The sequence below is a fragment of the Bos indicus x Bos taurus genome, chromosome 4 (assembly GCF_003369695.1).
Source record: "Bos indicus x Bos taurus breed Angus x Brahman F1 hybrid chromosome 4, Bos_hybrid_MaternalHap_v2.0, whole genome shotgun sequence".
NCBI lineage: Eukaryota > Metazoa > Chordata > Mammalia > Artiodactyla > Bovidae > Bos > Bos indicus x Bos taurus.
Genome location: NC_040079.1, coordinates 90,239,493 through 90,263,308, shown reverse-complemented (window position 1 = coordinate 90,263,308; position 23,816 = coordinate 90,239,493). Strand labels below are relative to the sequence as shown.

Genomic DNA, 23,816 nt, shown 5'->3' with positions numbered 1-23,816 from the left:
ATAAGATAGGCTCTTGACTGGGGTTCTGTTCTCAACACCACTACTGTATCTTGCAGATCGTGATCTCTATAAAATGCCCTTTGAGCATCTAGACCCTAAGTTGTCTGGGACACCTTCTCAATCCAGGGGTTTACACAGTAGTGATGTCATGCTAGGACTGCAATCCCCCTGACCCCTCTCATATTCCTCCACAGGGGCTCTCTTCTTACATAGCAGCATGATTAATGCACCACCTTCTATCTGTCTTGTTTTTGTTTCCTTAGCTGGCAGAAACATGTTACCTGGGCATCAGGGCCCTGGCTGGGTTTAGTAATTCAAGAATTCTTTTGCTCTTCACTCACTAAAAATCAGTCATTTTTAGAGCCAGTCTCCACACAGTTTTAAGCCATAAGAGGTTTAAGTAGTTTGAGTGCATGGGAGGAAACATTCAATAGCTAAGGAAAGAAAATCAGCATTCCTCAAAGTTGAGAAGTGCTAAGTGCTATCTGTATTTGATGTTGAAAATGAAATTGGTTATAACATTATGCTTTTATTGTGTGTATTTTTGACCTATCAAATTGCATGCTTTTTTGGCTGCAGGGGTTTTACAGCAGGCTTTCTGCCTCTTTAGCTTCTCACAATGCCCAGTACTTATAAGATCTAGGTGGGAATGTAAAGTGTCAGGGAAAATCTTGCCTATATAGGTCCTGAAGAGAAGGAAACAGATTTTTTTTTTAAATCATTTCTAAGTTTAGACAGAAAGTTTGGAAATATTTCTAAGGTGTCTTGTGCATTACCTTACTTTTTTAGTAAAATCTGCTCTCCACAAATTACTTGGTGGTTCAAAATGATCATTTTAAACACCGATTATTATATAGTGTTGTAGCATGGTAAAGAGTCCAAGCTGTTGGGCTTAAGTTCTTCAGTTTGTATCTACATACAGATCTTCATGAAGTAAGAAAAAAAATTTATTTGCTCCACAAATTTAAATGCCTGTGAGTAAAGATGCAGGCAAATAAATGCTTTCAAAGTTAATATAGTGCTTCCCTGGTGGCTCAGACAGTAAAGAATCCACCTGGAATGCGGGAGACCTGGGTTCGATCCCTGGGTTGGGAAGATCCCCTGGAGAAGGGCATGACAACTCACTCTAGTATTCTTCCCTGGAGAATCCCCTTGGATAGAGGAGCCTGGCAGGCTGCAGTCCATGGGCTGCAGAGTTGGACATGACTGAGCAAATAGGCACACAGCACAAGTTAATACAGCACAATCACAAGTCAAAGAATTTTTTGATAACCATTTTAATTCTCTTTTTTCTTTAGGATATTTCCTGGTTTGATGATAAAGAAAACACCACAGGAGCCTTGACAACAATATTAGCCATAGATATAGCACAAATCCAAGGAGTATGTATATTGCTTTTATTTTTAAATGGTGTATGTTTGTGTTACACATGAGTGCATGTACACATATGTGTCTTTGCATATATGTGAGCTATGCTGAGATGACCCACATCATTAAGGAAACCAGCTAAGTCTCAGGGCTAACAGGAAGCTCTCAATGAAAGATATAAGGAAGCGTTTCAGTTCTGGACATTTTTAACTAAAAATAAGGGGCATTTAGGACACATAATAGGATAACCAGAGGACTACAGAAAATACCAAGAATGAGTTAGACAAAAAAGCTCAGAATTAGATAGTAATATAAGATACAGTAACAAAATTAAAACACACAAATAACTTGGAAGTTTTAAAAGAAGAAAGTTTCATTTTTCTTTCCCCCCAGAAAATAAAATCTCATTTAAGTAATATGTAACAAGTTAAATTCATGTGTATCTGGAAATGGTTCTGTGCTGTTGTTATACAGATCAAGTTAAAGAGTTATGTGTAATCATGACTGGTCACAATAGGTGTAAACAAAATGTACACTGATGCACAATATTCAAAATCAATGACAGAATGACTAGCATAACGTATGTCAAAGTGATGCTTAAATAAGTGTGGGGAGTAGGATAGTATGGAAGATAAAGAGTAATTTATTAGCTTTCATCCTGTTATTTTAATAAAATTAATCTTTTATTACAAGCGGAGTTTCAACTACGATTGAGAAAAGAAATGTAAAACAAAATTTTTCCACTTTGAATTTAAGTGAGATAAAGTTTTTGCTCTCTTTGTTAAAATAAGAATTCTACCAGTTATAAACTTTCATTTTTCCTTATGTATGTGGAGAAAAGGAAAGTCAATGATGCACCTCTGAAGGACAGAAAAATCTTAACAGTTTTTGGTTGTTGTTGTTATTGTTTAGAAATGCTGAAATGTTGATTACAGCATTGCTATCACAGCAACAAATTGTCAACTAAAACAGCTCTTCAAAATTGTATTTTCTTTTGGAAGCTATTTCCACAAGACATGGCCACTATTCTAATTTTAGTAACTTTTGCAAAACCTCTTTTTCAATATATACATTCAAGGAAATAGATTTCTAATACTAGAGAATAGAGCAAGTTGGTTACAATTATAAACATTCACATGCTTCTGTATTGGTTTAGAAAACTAATTTTATGATGTAGAAAGACCTAAAAAGGAAAGGGGGCATCATCTTCATCGCTTCCTGAAACTCTTTTTTATAATTTTTAAAACAAGGCTCTAAATTTCATTGGATAGCATTTAAATTTTAAAGTAAGGCTGAGAAGCTAGATTTTACTGATATAAATGGGAAAAAAATGATGGATAGAATTTCACTTAGTCATTAAGGAATGAGGATAGCAATAATCCTCCATAGCACAATAGAATGAGATGAATGGCAACATCTGTATTTAGAAATTCAAGGGTTCACTAAATTTGGCAGAAATATCAGTCCCTATAATTCCATTTGGATCTCCATTCTACAAAACTTTTTTTTTTCCTTTGCTGTGTGAATGTTTTTCTCTTACTACCTATCATCATTCAGATCTTTTAAGAATTCAGTGAAGTAGGAATTCTTACTTCCAGCTATACTTTATAAGTAAGACATTTCTTTTAGTAAGTATTTACTTGAATGAAAAGAACAAATTAGTACTAAAGACCAACACTGCTTTCCTAAAATCTCTTAGTTGTGTCAAATGATAATGTTGTCTCTTATCAAGAGAAATTAATGAGAATATTTGTCAGTGTGGTTCCTCATAAGCGTTTGACTAATACCATTTGATCATTTGAAAATTTCCTGTTGCAGTTAGTAAATGTCGTTCTCATGATAACTTCTGGGCAAGTCAAATCATTTTCATTGAATAAGAAGTAGTAGCTAAAGACTGCTGCTGCTAAGTCGCTTCAGTCGTGTCTGACTCTGTGCGACCCCATAGACGGAAGCCCACCAGGCTCCCCTGTCCCTGGGATTCTCCAGGCAAGAACACTGGAGGGGGTTGCCATTTCCCTCTCCAATCCCTCTTTCACTCCAACAGTGAAAAGTGAAAGGGAAGTCACTCAGTCGGGTCCGACTCTTAGAGACCCCATGGACTACAGCCTACCAGGCTTCTCCATCCATGGGATTTTCCAGGAAAGAGTACTGGAGTGGGGTGCCATTGCCTTCTCCATAGCTAAAGACTAGATGGCTAGAATACTCAATGACCCATTTAAAGTTGCAGAATTTGAAAAGCAAAGCAACAAAAGAAGGATACAAAGAATGAGACTGTATCTGCTGCTGCTGCTGCTGCTAAGTCGCTTTAGTCGTGTCCAACTCTGTGCGACCCCATGGACTGCAGCCTACCAGGCTCCTCCACCCATGGGATTTTCCAAGCAAGAGTACTGGAGTGGGTTGCCATTGTCTTCTCCGGAGACTGTGTCTACTAGCATATAATTCACATAAACCCTTGCTTTGCCAAGGTTTGAATGGATTCTCTATCAACTTGAATGGATTCTCTATCAAAGGAAGAATTATTTCCAAATCCCATTTGACCAGTATTTCTTTTCTCACAAAGATACACCACACTAGAGATGAATCAGAAAACAATAATTCAGGGTCATATTTCCTATCAACTTGAGGAAGATATATTTCCATCTCAGTTTCTTCATCATGCAATTTCAGTCACATGTTACTTTTATCAAATGTAATAGGGTGAATGTTCATGAACTAGCCCCTTAATAACATAAATATTATTATGAAACCCTTACTAATGACCAAAAGTCTAAGCTCCAGGTCATTTTTAGATGTTCTGATACTCTGAGAGTCTTGAGAAAAACATGTTAGTGAAATAAGGTTATAGGACAAAATGATTCATGAAACAGTTGATTGAATACAACCATTTTAACTGGCATTATTTCAGCCCAAGGTAATGGCTTACTGCCAGTACAGCTGTCAACAGACTATTTTCTGTGTAAAATGTAGTTTTATTAAAGGTATAGAGCCATTTTAAATTCTTGGGAGACTGAATTTCACAGAATTACAAGGTACTGTTTCTGTATATTTTAGCAACTCCTCTTCACCAACCAGAAGTCTTACCTCACTTTTGTCCTTAAGAAGCCCACAACATCCACTTGATATACCACTGACAGACACAACGTTAGTTCCAAAATTCTCCTCATCAGAACTATAGTTACATTGCCCCCCAAGAAATAGAAATTTCATTTATTAATTCCAAGAGCCCAATGAATTGATTAGGTAGAGCTCTGCTATCATTGCCTAGACAATGGTGACCTCACTTCTTGATTAAATTTTTTGACATGGAAAGAGTATAAAACAGCTTAACATTACTTAACAATGTGAGTAGTCACTGAAATCACTTTATCACAGTATAATGTTAGTGTATAATTGCTGTTTGCCTTACAATTTTAGGTTGAATTCATTGAGACATTATCAAGTCTATAGCAAAACTTAATATAGTGGTTCAAGGTGGTTCTTCTTATAAAGAAAAATTTCAATCTCAGTCCTGAACTCAATACTCCATAGTAAAACTTTACCGCTGCTAAACCCACAAACTGTTGGGAAGACAAATCAAGAAATTCAACTTCCGCTTTTGACCAAAAAAATAAGAGAAAGCTATAGGGACAAATGGACTTCACTGAGCATACTGGTCCAAATGTGTAATTAGTTCAGTTCAGTTCAGTTCAGTTCAGTGGTCAGTGGTGTACAACTCTTTGCGACCCCATGAATCACAATACACCAGGCCTCCATGTCCATCACCAACTCCCGGAGTTCACTCAAACTCACGTCCATCGAGTCGGTGATGCCATCCAGCCATCTCACCCTCTGTCGTCCCCTTTTCCTCCTGCCCCCAATCACTCCCAGCATCAGAGTCTTTTCCAGTGAGTCAACTCTTCACATGAGGTGGCCAAAGTACTGGAGTTTCAGCTTTAGAAGAACACCCAGGACTGTTCTTCTTTAGAATGGACTGGTTGGATCTTCTTGCAGTCTAAGGGACTCTCAAGAGTCTTCTCCAACACTACAGTTCAAAAGCATCAATTCTTCGGCGCTCAGCTTTCTTCACAGTCCAACTCTCACATCCATATATGACTACTGGAAAAACCATAGCCTTGACTAGATGGACCTTTGTTGGCAAAGTAATGTCTCTGCTTTTCAATATGCTATCTAGGTTGGTCATAACTGTCCTTCCAAGGAGTAAGCATCTTTTAATTTCATGGCTGCAATCACCATCTGCAGTGATTTTGGAGCCCAAAAAAATAAAGTCTGTCACTGTTTCCCCTTCTATTTCCCATGAAGTGATGGGACCAGATGCCATGATCTTCATTTTCTGAATGTTGAGTTTTAAGCCAACTTTTTCACTCTCCTCTTCCATTTTCAAGAGGCTTTTTAGTTCCTCTTCACTTTCTTCCATAAGGGTGGTGTCATCTGCATATCTGAGGTTATTGATATTTCTCCCAGCAATCTTGATTCCAGCTTGTGCTTCTTCCAGCCCAGCATTTCTCATGATGTACTCTGCATATAAGTTAAATAAGCAGGGTGACAATATTCAGCCTTGACGTACTCCTTTTCCTATTTGGAACCAGACTGTTGTTCCATGTCCAGTTCTAACTGCTTCCTGACCTGTATATAGGTTTCTCAAGAGGCAGGTCCGGTGGTCTGGTATTCCCATCTCTTTTAGTAAATTCATTTATTTTTCACAAAATACTTTATTAATGAATAATATGAATACAATGAACAACAACAAGCCTTAAACACCTTCATTTTCACAAACTTTATAAATTTGTCCAACTAAACCTTTTTTTTTCCTCTACAAATATTTTTGCCACCATCGGTTGTAATACATCTTAGCAGGTTACACTTAGGTTGTACTCGTCTAGGTTTTTGTCTCAACTTCTTTGAAAATATTCTCAACTGTAGTTGTTGCATACAGATTATCCATAGCAGCTAATTTTTCAGTCACTTCAAACTTGACATTGACTCATCAAAAAAAAAAACAAGAATTAAGCAGTATAACTGTTTAGGTCAATCCATCAAGAGCCAGGGAAACTACTTAAAATGACCTAGCTTGATTTTCAATTGATCATTGACATTTTTGTTGTTCTCAACTTTTTGAGCAATAGTTTTCACATCATCTGATATAAATTTATGCTCTCTGAACACATCTCTTCCACTACTGCAATCAAACATGATTTAATTAACTCACTATCTGTGACTTTCTTTACTTAGCTAATAAATGAGCTGCTCAGAAACTTATTTAGATTCAGCCTCATTTTCACTTTTTAGTTTTATGAATAAATTGTTAAGATGTGTTATTCCATTTTAATTTTCTAATATTTATAAATGTTACTTTCCTGTGAATTAGGAATTTTATGATGAGTGCTGTCTCCTAATGTTGACCTGTTCTGTTTCTTTTTAGAACTATACAGTATCATAGCATAATAAACACAACACTGTGGCATCTAATTAGAACACAAAGTGATCCACAGCCTATTGTGCCTTAAAAGCAGACCTCCCAAAGTCCACTTTTCTCTTCCTTTCTTGTCTTTAAATGATGGACATCAATGGTAATTTTTAAAATTTGAATAAAATACCATAGTACAGCAACACACGTGGCACTCCACATGCTGCCAAATTACAGTTGTCTCACACTGAGCAGCAATACAAAGTGAGGAGAGGGGCACATAAGGTTTCTCTAGCAATGCCTCAACTTCCATCATTTTAGCGCTAAGATAGCCATAGACAATAGGTAAACAAAGAGACATGGCTGTGTTTCAATAAAACTTTGTTTATGGACACTGACGTTTTGATTTGTAGAAATTTGATGTGGGTCTTTTTCATTTATCCTCCTTATCTCTTAACTTTTTGAGTGTATGCTATACAATTATAATAACTTTTAAGGCCATTATCTGCTACATCTAACATTTCTGTCAGTTCTGAGTCAGTTTCAATTTATTGATTTTTATGCTCATTAAGGGTCCTTTTTTGCTGCTTTTTGGCATACCTGATAATTTTTGACTAGATGCCACATGTTGTGAATATAAATTTTTAGGTGCTGAATATTTTTGTATTTCTATAAATATTCTTGTCTTGTTCTGGGATGCAGTTAAATTACCTGGAAACAGTTTGATCTTTGGGAGGCGGGTCTTGGTTTTAAGATTTATTAAGCAAGACTGGAGTCAACTACTGAGGCAAGACATTGAACATGCGCTACTCAATGCTGGGTGAATAATGAGGTTTTCCAGTCAGGCTGGTATGACCAAACACTATTTCTAGCCTTCACACATGCATTGTTCAATTGAATACTCAAGAGGGGCCCTTTCTGGATATGTAGATTTCTTTCTGTATACCTTTAGTGTTCTGTATTGCAAACTCTAGCTTCTTTGGCCTCTCCAGACTCTCAGCTTTGTCTATTCCACTTAGTCTGGTGGGCTCTGTCTTAGAGGTCTTAGAGTTCACCCTTTCTATTCTACAGCCTTGAAGCTCTTTCAAGGCGTAAGCTGGGGCAATCATAGGGCTTAGCTTGTTTGTTTCCCATTTCCCTTGGTTGCCTTAGGTCTAGTATCTTGAAACTTATTGTTTCATATATTTTGTCTATTTTTTATTTGTTTCAGCTGAAAGGACAAATTCATTCCTTCTGTTCATGTTAGCCAGAAGCAGGAATCCTGCCATATGGAATTTTATTTCTACAATTACATACTGAGTTTACTTCCATTTATCTTCTTACGGTAGCCATTTTCTGGAATTTTCTTATCAAAGTTGTATTCCCCACATTTATTACAGTACCTTGGACATAGTAGATGCTCCATAATGGTTATCTGCAGAACTATTTATGACTTTCTGCTTTTAATTCTCAAGGAAAAATTCTATTTTTCTGCACAATGATAAAGAATCTAAAGAAGTTTAATTAAATTTCTTCTGATTTCCAGTTCTAAATTCTTTCCAGAACTACACTATTACTCTAGGCTTTAAAGGCAATTTTTTATTTTCCTTTAGTTCTTATAGTATTTTTCAAGACTGAATTGTTTTTTTTTTTTTTAATTCTTCCTGGAATAAGAAAGATATATTTGGATCCTTCTTATCCTGCTACCATCACCAAAAGGCAGGGATTGTGGCCTGTCCATGGCTGCATTGACTGTATATTTCAATAAGTTTCTGGTAGCTTAAACTAAAATGCCACATAGAAAGGTATATGATCTTATTTTTAAGAAGCAGATTAGTACAAAAGTGGATAACTCAAGCTTGTTGAATAAACAAGGATATGCAAGTACAAGTCAGTTTATAGAAAGGTCTTATGTCCTAAACGAAAAGTTCAAACACAAGACTGTTCCATCAAAAATTTGGCAGGTTTACACTTGAATGTTTTTAGACATGAGTTTGGTATGCATAGTGTATAGCCTAATTTTCAGTGATTCTCAAATGTTCATCTACTGTGGCATCTTCAGTTCATCTACTGTACTTCTATCTCTCTTTCCAGCACACTGCATAATTTTATACACAAAAGCTACAATCCTCAGCATACTTTGTCTTTCCTCTTCTGGTTTTCTACCTCTTTACTTCCATTTGATCTACTGTCAAGAATTGTAATTTTTAAAGAAAATAGGATAAAAATGGAGGAAGGCAGTAAAGAAAAGAACTATATTATGGCCACCTAATAGGAAATATCCAAACAGAAAAGAATAACTGTCCACTGGATATATTTCATACTTTTGTTAATATAGATATAGTGCTAAGAACTGTCATCTGAAAAAGGAAAAGTCATTGACTTCAAACTAAGAAACTACAAAGCGGAAATTAATGAATGTATAAAGGCCTACAAATCATAGGTATCAAGTAATTGATGGCAAGTAATTTCTTAGTAATATATAGATGAATTTTATATTAAAAGAATATCTTATTCTTAACAAAACCTGATTGTAATTTTTTTTAATATTTCTATTTTATAGAAAAATATATACAGTTTATGTGGCTGTAGGGGCATTCCACAGTTAATTTGATGTGGGGGTGGGACCTTCAACATTACGAGTGCTTAAGTTCCACAGCCTCTTCATCCCACTATATGATCTATATAACTCTGAAACTCATGGTGAGGGTGGGAGGAAAGGAGCAAGTTGACAGTATATTAGTTTGCTAGGTTGCTGTAACCAAGTACCACAGTCTGAGTGGCTTACACAACAGGAATTTATTCCCTCATGGCTCTAGAGGTTAAAAGCCAGGATCAAAATGTTGGCATGGTTGGTTTCATTCTGCATCCTCTCACCTTGACTTATATATAGTTTTCTTCTTGTTGTGTCTTTCCTCCATGCAAACATGTCCACATTGAAATTTCCTTTTTTTAAAATAAGGAAACCAATCATATTGGAGTAGGGTTCAACCTCAAAAAACTTATTTTAACTTAATCACCTCTTTAAGGACCTTATCTCCAAATGCAGTCACATTCTGAGGAACTGGGAGTCAGGATCTCAACATATGAGTTTGGGTGGGAGGTGTAGGACAATTCAGTCATAATATACACATCATATATCTCTGCATCATCCAGAACCCTCAAGAGACAGAGTGTGAGCAAGTATTAAGTACCAAATGATGTTCTTATTTTAAGCTCATAGATTAGAGTCAGTCTGTAATAAATACCCAAAGGCATATTTAAAATGTTACCTGTCTGTCTGTCTGAATTTTCAGTATTTAGTGGTTTGTTTGGTATTTGCTATTGTTATTTGTTTTTACTTTGGGGAGTTTTTTTTGATTGTTCAGTGAAAAATGGGAAAATAGTGAATCATTATGAAATGCAGTCTTGAAACTAAAACCATAAAAAATTTTTTAGGAGTAAGTCAGAGCCCTGACTGATAGCTCAGTTGGTAAGGAATTTGCCTGCAATGTAGGAGACCCCTGTTCGATTCCTGGGTCAGGAAGATCCTCTGGAGAAGGGAATGGCTACCCACTCCAGTATTCTGGCCTGGAGAATTCCATGGATAGTCCATGGGGTCACAAAGAGTTGAACACAGCTGGGCAACTTTTTACTTCACAGAGCCCTGTGGGGAAAGAAGATTTTTCATTAATGTTATTTTAATGATGATACTAATTTGGGAGTGGGGTACGTCAGTGAATAGTAATATCATTTTTTAGAGAAGCAATTTGACAATATTTATGAAGAATGAAAGGGTATATACCCTTTAACATATAATTCCAGGCTAGGAATTTAATATCAGGAAATAAAAGATGAGCACAAAGATTTTGCACAAAGATGCTCATTACGTCTTTGTTTTTAGTAGTGAAAAATTGGAAGCAATTTACTAAAAAATTTTTGAAGACTATTTAATGACTGACGAAAAAGCTTGCAGTATAATATAAAGGGATAAAAGCAGGATACAATGCTGAATACACACAATAATCCTAATCTGAATGTGTATGTATTTATGTCTGGAAGGATGTCATTTTAAACATTATTTAGACCTTTTCCAATGACCATGTTTTCATGATCAGAGCAAAACATATGTTCTAAAAAGTGAATTGATATCTCAGTTGATTGTAGCTATGTTTCTAGGTAAATAGGGGTTTCCTTTTTTCATCCCAGTATAAAGGAGATTAAAATTTCAAGACCTGTAGTTCTCATAAAACAATGATGAAGATATTTCTACCTATTTTAAGTTTTCCCCAAATTTCTTTTACGTTATCTTATATCATAATGTTTCCAACTCCTTTTCTATCTTGATGTTGCCTCTGTAGAACTTTGCTGAGTGAAATTGTTATAAAGTGCAGAAAAGGGAAGATATTATATACAAAGGATATACTTCAGTGAATATCTTCATTCAATTCAGCATACTATAGTACAGTAGCTAAGAGTACCAGCCCTTTTTCAGTGTAAGAGGAAGGGGCAGGACTGGGTTTTGGAGACCACATATGGTGAGTCGGGCATTCATATGAGGCACCAAGCTCATGTAGGAAAGCAAAGCCAGAGCATGCAGAGGAGAGGGTATGCGTCCTGGGCAGAGACAGGGGTCATGATAGCAGATTGGTCATGATCTGCATGATAGCAGAGAGACTGATCATGAAACTCTATTAAAGAAAATGGGAGCTAGGTTTCTTACTATTGAAGAAGTGGATAACAAATATTAGAAGGGAGAAAGCCAGAAATAATAATCTTGTGTTTTTTTAATTGAAACTGGATGTATTGATATAAACCCATGGATTTCAAGAAATGTAAAGAGAGAAATAAATATAGATTTCAATATGTGCATGCATCTATACACATACACACACACACACTCCACCGTTATATCCACTAACATTCCACTGATAATGAACACAACTAGCACTATATATTGACTTCTAAATAACATCCTCTACTAACAGGAACTCAGACTCCTTGAAGAAATGACAAATTTAAGGTGTAGGGCCTAGAAAATATTTTTGTATCAGAAACCAATAATACATTCAAAGAATAATAGGAACAATTCAAAGGACAACAATATTGGACATAAGGCATACAAATAAAACATAGTGACCCCATAGTAGAGGACATTTTTAAACTCTAAATATTATTTAATCTCTAAATGGACTTCTCTGGTGTTCTAGATGGTTAAGAATCTGTAATGGCTACCTACTGCAATATTTTTACCTGTAGAATTCCATGGATAGAGGAGTCTGGCAGGCTACAGTCTATGGGATCACAGCCAGACACAACTGAGGGACTAAAAAACAATCTCTAATTATTGGGTTGACCCAAAAGTTCATTTGGGTTTTCTGTAAGATGTTATGGAATATATTCAAAATAAAAATCTACGTATAAATAAAAAAAAAACCCCTTATTTTGCAAGAAACTATCATAGCAATTCTTATAAACTTAAAATTGACTGGCTTTTCCCCAATTTATGTCTGATTATAGGCAACAGGTTCAAGAGTTGGTGTCTTAACACAAAATGCAATTAATATGGGACTTTCAGTTATCATTTCCTTCATATACGGATGGGAGATGACACTGCTGATTTTGAGTATTGCTCCAGTACTTGCTCTCACAGGAATGATTGAAACAACAGCAATGACTGGATTTGCCAACAAGGATAAGCAAGAACTTCTGCGTGCTGGAAAGGTAAAAGAAAGACCATTGCTACCATCATAACATTTTAAGAGAAAATCAATAAGAGATTCCATATTTAACATTAACTTCCTTTCTTAAGAATCTGTAAAGTGGTGTATATGTATTGAAATCCATACAAATAAGTTTAGGACGGGTATAGATATGTCATAGCAATAGGGGGGCACATAATTTAGAGCATGGGCTAGCAGTCAAATTGGTTGAATTAGAATCCAGATTCTATCACTAACAAATGTGTGATATGAGCAAGTTATATCAACATTTCTGGACTTCAATTTCTTCTTTTGTAAAGTAGAAATAAAATACTATCCACTTATACATCTTCATGAGTATTATAGAAAACAGTCTTATTAGGTATACGCAATAGTATCTGGAAGGCAATAAGCACTCAATAATGTCAGTCATTATTACTGTTAGCAAATTGTGGGGGAATTTGTTAACATTGTGATTACCCACTCTCTAATTGTTGAATAATTAAATTTCTTGAATAATTACAGTTGTTTCATTTTTCAAAATAAAGAGGAAATATAATATTTACTAAATGCAAGGCAAGGTACTGCTATTGGGAGTGCCTAAAACAAAACTTTATACTGGTCAAAATGAACAATGTATTTACTTAGAAAATGCTTTGACATATATAACTTTCTTCCCTAGTACCTCAGTCAGTAAAGAATCTGCCTGCAATGCAGGAGACCAGGGTTCAACTTGGGATGGGAAGATCCCCTGGAGAAGGAAATGGCAACCCACTCCACTATTCTTGCCTGGAAAATCTCATGGACAGAGGAGCCTCGCAGGCTACAGTCCATGAGGTTGCAAGGGTTGGACATGACTTAGCAACTAAACCCACATGTAACTTTCCCAAGATCAGTCATATTCATAACAATTATCATTGTAGTAGAGATTTAGGGAAATATTGGAAATGTAGTACCATAATATCTAAGAATTGAAAGAGATGTCATTTGATCCAGCCACTCACCCAAAGTAAGAATCTCTTATGTAACATCCCTCTTGAGTGTCTATCCATCTTCTATCCTCCCTTTTCTGTAGTTGCAGGTAGTATATTACTTTCCCAGGCTGTTGCCTATCCCTTAGATGATAGTCTACTTTTTTGTTTGTTTGCTTTTGGGGACCTTCCATCCTTCTCAGTTTTCATCTCAGTAGAGGTCCAAAACCTGTTTCTCATGACTTTAGGAAGCTGCATCATGTAAATGTCAAGTCTTCTCTTGGCCATCCAGCCCAAGATATAGTATTAAAGATTTATATCAAAGTTGGTGAACATGCCTGAGTATGAAAATGATTTTAATATCCTTATGGTCTGAATCACAGTGACTGATCATATTAGATATAGATTAGATATAGATATAGATCTAATATATTAAATTAGATATAGTATCATATTAAATATCATATTACATATGTATCTAATATGATACAGTCACCTGTTCATGAATAGGGATCCAATGAAGCACAGGGCTCAAATAAATCTAGTTTTCATGACCCTTGGACCTTTCCACCTTTCCTGCACTAGATAAGGACCTTTAGAATGTCTACTTGAGCAAAGACTGAACTGTTTAGCATGTATTTGACTCCTAGGGTTGAAATTTTGTTCAGCCCTCCACGTGTTTGCAAATTATCACTACTTCCAAGTTTATCTGGCCCTAATTAATTGTATTTTATTCATCTTAATTTTTACGTCATGGTGGTGGTGATTTAGTGACTAAGTTGTGTCTGACTCTTGCGACCTCATGGACTGTAGTCTGTCAGGCTCCTCTATCCATGGGGTTCTCCAGGCAAGAATATTGGAGTGGGTTGCCGTTTCCTTCTCCAGGGTACCTTCCCAACCCAGGAATTGAACCCAGGTCTCCTGCACTGCAGGCAGATTCTTTACCAACTGAGCTATGAGGGAGCACATCATGAGCTTTAGTTATAAATCAAAAATCTTTGATTTTTTTCCTTTTTGCATTATTAGAGTAACCTCAAACTATACAATTAATAATTCCAGTCAAATAGGCAACGTGTCCTTTTCCTACTGGCTTTTTAATCTGTCACTTTACCAAACACCAAAACTTAGAATATGGACCAGTAAGAATATGGTCCTTCTTTGGTTGCATGTATAGATTTGGACAAATCATCAAATGTTTTATTTTTCAGATTTAAAATGACCATATTAGTTTTAAAAAATGAAGGTTATTTTCTAAGTCTCTCTTATTAGTCCTTTCTCCCTTGTGAAAAGTGAACCCAAGATTTTGTGTTCATTTCTCTTTATTTTTCTCAAGATTTCAGCATTCTTATCCATTATCTTATCCACAAAATATTACAAATGGAGGTTTCTTTGAGTTTCTTTTGAAATTACAAGACTTTAGAGCAGAATCCAGGTGTCCTGACCATGGTCCAGATATCCAATTCTCTCCCATAACCCAAGTCCCCTTCAAATAACCTTGAGTGTCTACCTAGGTCTTCATCTGTTCCACAGTCCACTCTGCCAGTCTGGAAACAGACTGTGAAAGCAGGAAATTTCTCTTTCAGATCAACATGTGTTCTCATGTCCAAATTATTCTAAGCCAAAAGTCTCCTCCATTTTCGATACCTCTTCTTTTTGAAAACTATGTAACTATGAAGAAGCATTAATATAATTAAACTAAATATCATTTTTAAGGGATATCTCTGGCAATCCAGTAGTTAAAAACCCATGCTTCATTGCAGGGAGCACAGCTTCGATCCCTGGTTGGAGAACCAAGATCCTATGTGTTGTGTGGTGCAGCAAATAATTGAATAAATAAATATCCTTTTAAGGTTAAAGAAATCAAAATTTAAAATAGCCATAAAATATCTTATACAGAATTGAAAAGCCACACTCTATGTTACTTTATGGCAGTGTTCCTAAGTTGCAAACAGGTTGCTGTTTGCATTTCTGTGCTAGAATGAAATAATTATTTATTTGATTCTCTCTGCTGTCTTTTTCTTGAATTAGCTCATAATTCATAAGACAGCTCCTTTGCATAGTTACATATGGATATAATGTTGACTAACATTTGATCCCTCTGCTTATGGAACTAGTTTAAATAGAAATTCAATGAAGACTTGAAGGCTAAATTTAGATCAGTGGACTAAATCTTTTCCAAAGGAATTTTCCTTGAGTGTATTATCCTGATATATTACTTTCTTATCTTATTTTGTCCATGGGATTGCAAAAAGAGTCAGACACAACTTAGCAACTAAACAACAACAATCTTATTTTGGGGAAAGGAAAAAAGAAGCTAAGAAAACTCATCAGAAAAACTTATTGACTTGATGTACTTAACATGTCTTCGATGTGACTGTAATTCACAATCAGAAGTTTAACCACTACTAATTTTATTTCTCTTTTATTATCTTGTTTTATAAGATAGCAACTGAAGCTGTGGAGAATATACGTACTATAATGTCATTAACAAGAGAAAAAGCCTTTGAGCAAATGTATGAGGAGACGCTTCAGACTCAGCACAGGTGATTGTAGATTCATACTGACTGTATTAACTATAGTTTATTCCTATAAAGGCAGTACTCCCGGGTGACTGCAGTGGTTTGCCTGCCAATTCATTTGCTCTGGAATCATTCCTAATAATGGCATATCAGACTTTCTCACATAAGTCCACCAAGAGGAGACTAGAAAGAGGAGTTGAGAGTAAGCACATTTAGAACATATGTTTTAGGTCCTCTCACATTGCCATGAACTATAACTGGGTGAGCATTTTATTATTTCCATGAAACAAGGTTGAGGAAATAATAATATCTAAGAAAGAAAATAATATTGCTTAGCCCTTTATATTGAATCTCTAAAATAGTTCACATTTTAAAACAAATATATACGCATCAAATGCGATCACTTCTTTTAATTTTAAACTAGCCCTCCTTACTTTATCAGAAAGACAGCTTTGTATTCTTTCACACTCATGCTTCTTTGGTTAGTAATGCCCTTTAATTTCCACCATTTGTTCTCTTAGTGCAAGATTAGGATAGAAAATATTTTTAAGCCAAATCTCTTTAACTCTTTCATTAGGTCTGCTTTAACAGACCTTGCCCATTCATTTGAAAATACATGGAGTCAGTTTTGTTACATCGAACTATAGAGACATAGAGCTATAGGGAAAATCATTATTTTTTTGTTGTTTTCTCTGTAATAATTATTAGTAGTTAAAAAGGTGAATTCTTTTTTTAATTCTTAGAAAAAATTCTCTAAAATTCTAAATAATAATCTATCTTGTTTTCTATATTCATTACTCTACATTTATTTAAAAGACCTTGCTATACCTCATGCCCCATTATCTGGTAAATTTTGTGCATTTCAGAAATACCTTGAAGAAAGCACAGATCATTGGAATCTGTTATGCATTCAGCCACGCCTTCGTATATTTTGCCTATGCAGTGGGATTTCGATTTGGAATTTACTTAATTCAAGCAGGACGAATGACCCCAGAGGGCATGTTCATGTAAGTCATGCAAATATAAACTCTGTAAATGGGTTATGTACTTAAAGTAACCAGAAAGATATCTAGTTTAGAGTGCATTATCATTTAAATAATTTTTTGTGTAAAAGACATACTGGGAAATTTAAAAATAATTGTTATTTAATAAGTACAGTCACGTCAGTAAAATACTAATATAACACAGGACTTCCTGGTGGCTCAAACAGTAAAGCGTCTGCCTACAATGCGGGAGACCTGGGTTCGACCCCTGGGTCAGGAAGAGCTCCTGGAGAAGGCAATGGCACCCCACTCCAGTACTCTTGCCTGGAAAATCCCATGGACGGAGGAGCCTGGTAGGCTAAAGTCCATGGGGTCGCAAACAGTCAGACACGACTGAGCAACTTCAATGTCAACACAGGTGTGTGTGTGTGTGTTGTTGCTCCAGTCGTGTCTGACTCTCTACGATCCTATGGACTGTAGCCCGCCAGGTTTCTCTGTCCATGGGGTTCTCCAGGCAAGAATACTGGAGTGGTTGCCATTTCCTTGTCCAACACAGGTACTCTGAATTAAACTCTCAAATGAATCACTTACTACTTCAGTTTACTAGATGTGGGAATGTAAGGTAAAATATGTCTTCTTGTTATCCATTATCTCTCCAGGTAGAGATGGCTTTAACAAGTATGATTGTAAATCAGCGAGGTGAGTTCCTTGCTAAGCAAACACTCCAGAAGAAACACATGTAAATGAGTATTTCTCCTCAGAAAAGTCACACTGAGAATCGATCTTGGCATCCCAATGAGGCTGCCTCTTCCCAAAGCATTTGTTGGTGCTTCTATTTGAAACTCTGTTCACATAGATATGAATTTCTTTACTTCATACAAATACCTAAATTCAACTTCTGAAATTAGAAAAATTAATTTTGAGTATTAATTCTGAGCTTCTTAAGTCTCCCTAAAATGTCAGAATGTTATTAATCTATATCATAGATGTCATTGCTAAACATTTAGAGCTGCCCTGAGATTTGTTTAGATAAAAACTAAGCAAACAATCTTCTTAGTTAAAGAATGATACAACCTCAAAATCACACCATCACTCTCATGCCTGCAAATGACATCAGGCAGGATATTTCTTGAATGGGGCCTCTCAAGACTGCCAACCATTCTGTTTCATATGATAATCACAGTAACAACAAACTTGATTGAGTCCTTATTCAGTATTAAGGATTTGTAATACATGATTTGCTTAATCTTCTCAACTGCCCTGTGAAATGTTATGATTCCCATTTTACAGGTGGGGAAAATTAAGACTCAAGGAGGTTACCTAACTTGGCCAAAGTCACTTAATCAGTAAGTGGCAGAGCACAGATTCAAGTTCATGATGCAAGATGCTAGGGGCTTTGCTTAGTAGACATTTATTATTATTAATCATTAGTTATTATTATTACTAACTCTGTGACAAATTTGCATAGAGTATTTCTATAAAATTATTATTTTTAAATTCTTATGTAGTTTTCTGAACATTTAAATATCTAGAGTCGGGCTAATGATTACCATAAATGAAACAAGTAACTTGCTTATGTTATTTTATGGCCCTAAAAAGTAGGAGAATCAAAAGGCCCCCGTACAAAAACTCCTCCTCCTGCTGGCCTACCACATTTCCTGAATTTCTTTTTTATTAAACTCATTAAAAAGGATAACTTCTGGAGACATAAACTTTTTAGCTGTCAGAATATATGTTAAGACTATTAACATGAGAGCATTGATTAATGAACAGCATCACATTGGTATTTCCCAGGGCCCTGAGGGAAGGAAGAAACAAGGAGCTATCTGAACTAGGAGCACTAGTATCATTTTTGATTTGTTTCATTCAACCAGACTACAAACAGACTAAGGATACTGATACTTTTATAGTGTGGACATAGGAGATGGGCTCTGAAAAATATGGGAATGGGACTGTGCAAAATGTGAACAGATAAGATTTGTCTTCAATAGCAAAATCTTCAGCTTTCTTGGAAATCCAAAGTGGTCTCTGACAACCATGATCATGTCATGAGTGTCCCTTTATCAACACTAAATTATACCTAGCTTGAAGGATGCTGCACTTTCCAGAGTAGGACAGCTTTCTACCTCATCAGCTAAGTGAATGGAAAATTTTACAAAGTTAACCACTTTCTACTAGAACCCTCTTTAGGTAAAAAGAACTTTGTGGTGTTTTCTAAATCAGTGATTTCCTGATTCATTAATCGAGAAACTGGTTAAAAATGAAGATATTTGGAGCTCACCCCACAGATCTAATCCAGAGATATGTAGATTTGGTGTAGGGCCAGGAACCTACATTTTACCAAACATCCAGATTATTCTGAGGCACAGAATCTGAAGATCACTCTTTAAGAAATATGACTATAGGGACTGAATCCCAGGCTGCTCTCCATAGCTCCTTAAAACCTTAGAGTTTTCTTTTGATCATTTCAGAAAATTTTCCTAGAATTATCTAAAACTTGGGAAATTCATATTTTAATTTACTGTATAAAATAAAAATGTTTTATTCACTCTGTAAAATGTGAATGTATTTTCATGATGTATGGTCACCAGGATGAGGAAGCTGTCTCTCTTTCAGAAATGACAGTGTGCCTTTAGAAGGCTTCCCTGGTGGCTCAGATGGCAAAGAATCTGCCTGCAATGCAGGAGACCCAGGTTTGATCCCTGGGTTGGGAAGATCTCCTGGAGAAGGGATGGCTACCCACTCCAGTATTCTGGCCTGGAGAATTCCATGGACAGAGCCTGGCAGGCTATAGTCCATGGGTCACAAAGAGTCAAACGTGACTGAGCGACTTTCACTTCACTTATAAAAGGAGATACACAAAGACAGTCTTATAAGCAGAATTCCTTGATGTGCTCATAGTATTAATCAGCCAAGCTCCTATCAACCTTAGTTTTTTCTTCTTAAAAAAAAAAGGGTCATATAGATCTCTTATGGTAGAAGCTGTCTCTATTATTGTAAAAGTTTCTCTGAAATGAGCATTTTTTAAAAGGTTTTAAACATTTTCACTCTGTTGCCTTGCAGCCGATGCATAAGCATTTAGAAAAATTTCTTGCTTAGGTTTTCATTACACATATGTGTAGTAAAACTCTCCACTTCTGCCACTGTTAGCCCTTGTAACACTTCGGGTTTACTCTAATATAAACGTACAGACTTTGAGAAATACAACATGTTTATTCTGTCTGAATTTTAGTGTCTTTAGGTTAGTTTCTAGCTGACTTGTCTTGTGCAATATAGTCCAGAAACCTTAGTGTCCAGCAGAGGTTTCTGTAGCTCTTCATACTCCGACTTCAGAACTTGCCTCTCTCTCTGTTTCTTCCTTCTATGTTATGCATATTAGCAGGAAGCTAAGCAGAGCAGATGGGTAAGAAAGAATCAAGGCATGACACCTTCAGAATAGTTAAAATAAAAGCCACAGCTTTGAAAACTGCCTGACAAGCAGAGCCAAGCAGCATATGTGTTTCAGCCTAGTCCTCCAAAAATCAAAAATACAGTTCATGACAGGAAATCATATTGGACTTTAAATATTCAATCCCAGGTAGCTCAGTGATAAATTGCCTGCCACTCAGGAGACACAGGTTTGATCCCTGGGTCGGAAAGATTCACTGGAGGAGGAAATGGCAACCCACTCCAGTTTTCTTGCCTGGAAAATCTCATGGACAGAGAAGCCTGGTGGGCAACAGCCCGTGGGGTCACAAAGAGTCAGACACAACTTAGCAACTGAGCACAAGCCCAGAAAGCAAGCTAGATCCTCACTATTATCTTTGCTCTGGTAAGCCAGGCAGCCATGGAACTGAGTTAACATTATATTGATAGTTAGGAAAACAATCTTGATTAGCCAAAACAAGGAAAACAGGAAAGTCTTCTTTCAGTGTTTACTGCCAAGACAGCTGCCCAACTTCTCCCCAGAGATTATCCAGAAGAGAGGAGGACAAGATAAGGAGACCAGATAGAGGGATCAAGCATTGAAGGGATCTAAAGGAGACAAATCAAGGGAGATTTGATATCTAAGGTTGTCTGAAGATTCTAAAATGGGAAACAAGTGGTAACAAACCCCAACATGCAGGACATAGTTCAGGTCAGCTTTCCACGGAAAGGAGCACTGTAGAAGGGAAAATACAGTAAACATGGAAGTTCAAGTTCCAGGCCTAAAGTTTTCATAGCTATGTGATTCTGGGCAAATTGCTTATTTCTCTGAGTTAAGAGTCTCCTGATTTATTAAAAATGGATAAATTTTCCTACCTTACTCCTAAGTGATCAAATGGTATCATATATATGAAAATATTCTATAAAACCTAAGGAAACAAATAAATATAAGTTGTATATTTTCTTTCTCCCTTCTGCTGAGAAAGGGATTTAGGGTAAAAAGAAAAGGATCTTTGTATTGTTACCTAGATACAGGGAGAAAGAGTATGAGTATAGGAATAATTGTAATGGCCACCTGTGTGAGGAAAGATACTTTATCTTCCAATTCAAAAACAGAAACTTACTGGGTAGGGACTTCAGAAGTTGTGGTTTGACCTGCTGCACTAATCTACATCCATAGAAATGTGTGAGCTTATTTTCCAACAGGAAGTGTCCCATTAACTTTCAGTTCTGTGAAAGGAATGACAACAACTTAAACATTCACTGAGCACTATACTAAACACTTTACATTATTAACATATTCAATTCTCACAACAATCCTGTAAGATGCAGATAGACTTGTTATCTCCGAATTGTCATGCAGAAGCAGAACCACAAAGAACATGCTGAGGGTCGCAGAGCTAGTACAGAAAGGACGGAGTTTGGATGTAGTCCCAGTGGTCTGGCTGCAGAGTCAGTCTCAGAACCCACTAGTATACTTCCTCTTGAAGTAAGTCGCCAAGGTATACACACTGGATATGGGAGCAGGGTTAAGGGGAGACATACAGACATGAACTAGTTACTAGGCTAGATATTTCTATTTGGAGCAATTGTATTAAAATCAGGTTTGTTCATTTCTATGCTTTTTTTATTCTTGTTCCTAGCCAAAAGATCTTTTAAAAATTTGAATTCTACTTCAGCAGCAATGATGGGCAAGGAGATTTCTCCATTGCTTGGGAATGCTTGAAAGGATCATTGTAGCGAGGCTGCAGTGACAATGACCCCATGCACCCATGAAGAATCCATATAACTAGAAAAGAAGCTCAGCACGTGAAAACCCTCTCCAGATCTCTCTCTGCTCAATATTCTCTTTCCTCAACTCTAGCCATCCCAGAGATTTTTGGTATAAAATCAGTAAAGCAGTATAAATTCAGAGTAAATCCATGTAAGGATAAGCTGTAGATAAAGATTTCTTCTTCCATGGACAATTTAAATTTAAGAAAATTATGGAAGTTAAATTTTAGGTTTTTGAATTCTTACATTACATATTTGTGGCTCAAGAATTTTTTCAGCATGCAAATCATTTCTGAACTGTGCAATGTTTCTTGTAATCTTATTTAGGCATGAAGAGGCTGTATAAGTATTTATCATTGATTAATACTTTGATGAATGTGTTATTGGTGACTTTAAAACTATAGCAAATTGCTGCTGCTGCTGCTGCTAAGTTGCTTCAGTCGTGTCTGACCCTGTGTAACCCCATAGATGGCAGCCCACCAGGCTCCCCCGTCCCTGGGATTCTCCAGGCAAGAACACTGGAGTGGGTTGCCATTTCCTTCTCCAATGCATAAAAGTGAAAAGTGAAAGTGAAGTCACTCAGTCGTGTCCGACCCTCAGCGACCTCATGGACTGCAGCCTTCCAAGCTCCTCCATCCATGGGATTTTCCAGGCAAGAGTACTGGAGTGGGGTGCCATTGCCTTCTCCACTACAGCAAATTACTCTTTATATATCTTAAATGGGCAAAATTCCCATGACCAATATTGGCATGGGAAGTCAGCCTGAACATTTCCTGGAGTAAGCTCTTGGTTCAGAGGCCTCCAGGAGCTGGGACCAATTTGAAGAGACTTAACACTCTCATAGGGCTCAGGTGGCTCAGGCGGTAAAGCATCTGCCTGAAATGCGGGAGACCTGGGTTCGATCCCTGGGTCGGGAAGGTTGCTGGAGAAGGAAATGGCAACCCACTCCAATATTCTTGCCTAGAAAATTCCATGGATTGAGGATCCTGGTGGGCTACAGTCCATGGGGTCGCAAAGAGTCGGACACGACTGAGCGACTTCACTTCACTAACACTCTCATGGAGTTAGAGCACTGGTTATTGTGCAATAAATACTTAAGTGGAAGTGAACTGCACTTTAGTTCATTCTATCTAATTGGGCCAGATGAGGTTAGGACAGATTCCGTAGCTTTGGTCTCTTTATACAGCACCCACTGGGAGAAAAGTATAAGGGAGAATAATGTCCCTGACTAAACCCCTAGACTTTATTTTTGGGGGCTCCAAAATCACTGCAGATGGTGACTGCAGCCATGAAATTAAATGACGCTTGCTCCTTGAAAGAAAAGTTATGATCAACCTAGACAGCATATTAAAGAGCAGAGACATTACTCTGCCAACAAAGGTCAGTCTAGTCAAAGCTATGGTTTTTCCAGTAGTCGTGTATGGATATGAGAGTTGGGCTATAAAAAAAGCTGAGCACCGAAGAATTGATGCTTTTGAACTGTGGTGTTGGAGAAGACTCTTGAGCGTCCCTTGGACTGCAAGGAGATCCAACCAGTCCATCCTAAAGGAAATCATCCCTGGATATTCATTGGAAGGACTGACGCTGAAGCTGAAACTTCAATACTTTGGCCGCCTGATGCGAAGAACTGACTCATTGGAAAAGACCCTGATGCTGGGAAAGATTGAAGGCAGGAGGAGAAGGGGACGACAGAGGATGAGATGGTTGCATGGCATCACCAGCTCAACAGACAT

General features: G+C 36.8%; 1 protein-coding gene across 1 annotated transcript in view; it reads left to right on the top strand.

Moving 5' to 3' along the window:
- The window catches only part of ABCB5 (ATP binding cassette subfamily B member 5), a 117,860-nt gene that overhangs the window by 77,254 nt on the left and 16,790 nt on the right, over positions 1-23,816 (top strand). Inside the window, exons 19-22 of the mRNA XM_027538440.1 lie at positions 1,299-1,382; positions 12,251-12,454; positions 15,846-15,946; positions 16,789-16,929. Of these exons, the coding sequence (XP_027394241.1) occupies positions 1,299-1,382; positions 12,251-12,454; positions 15,846-15,946; positions 16,789-16,929 (530 nt within the window). The remainder of the gene's footprint in view (positions 1-1,298; positions 1,383-12,250; positions 12,455-15,845; positions 15,947-16,788; positions 16,930-23,816) is intronic.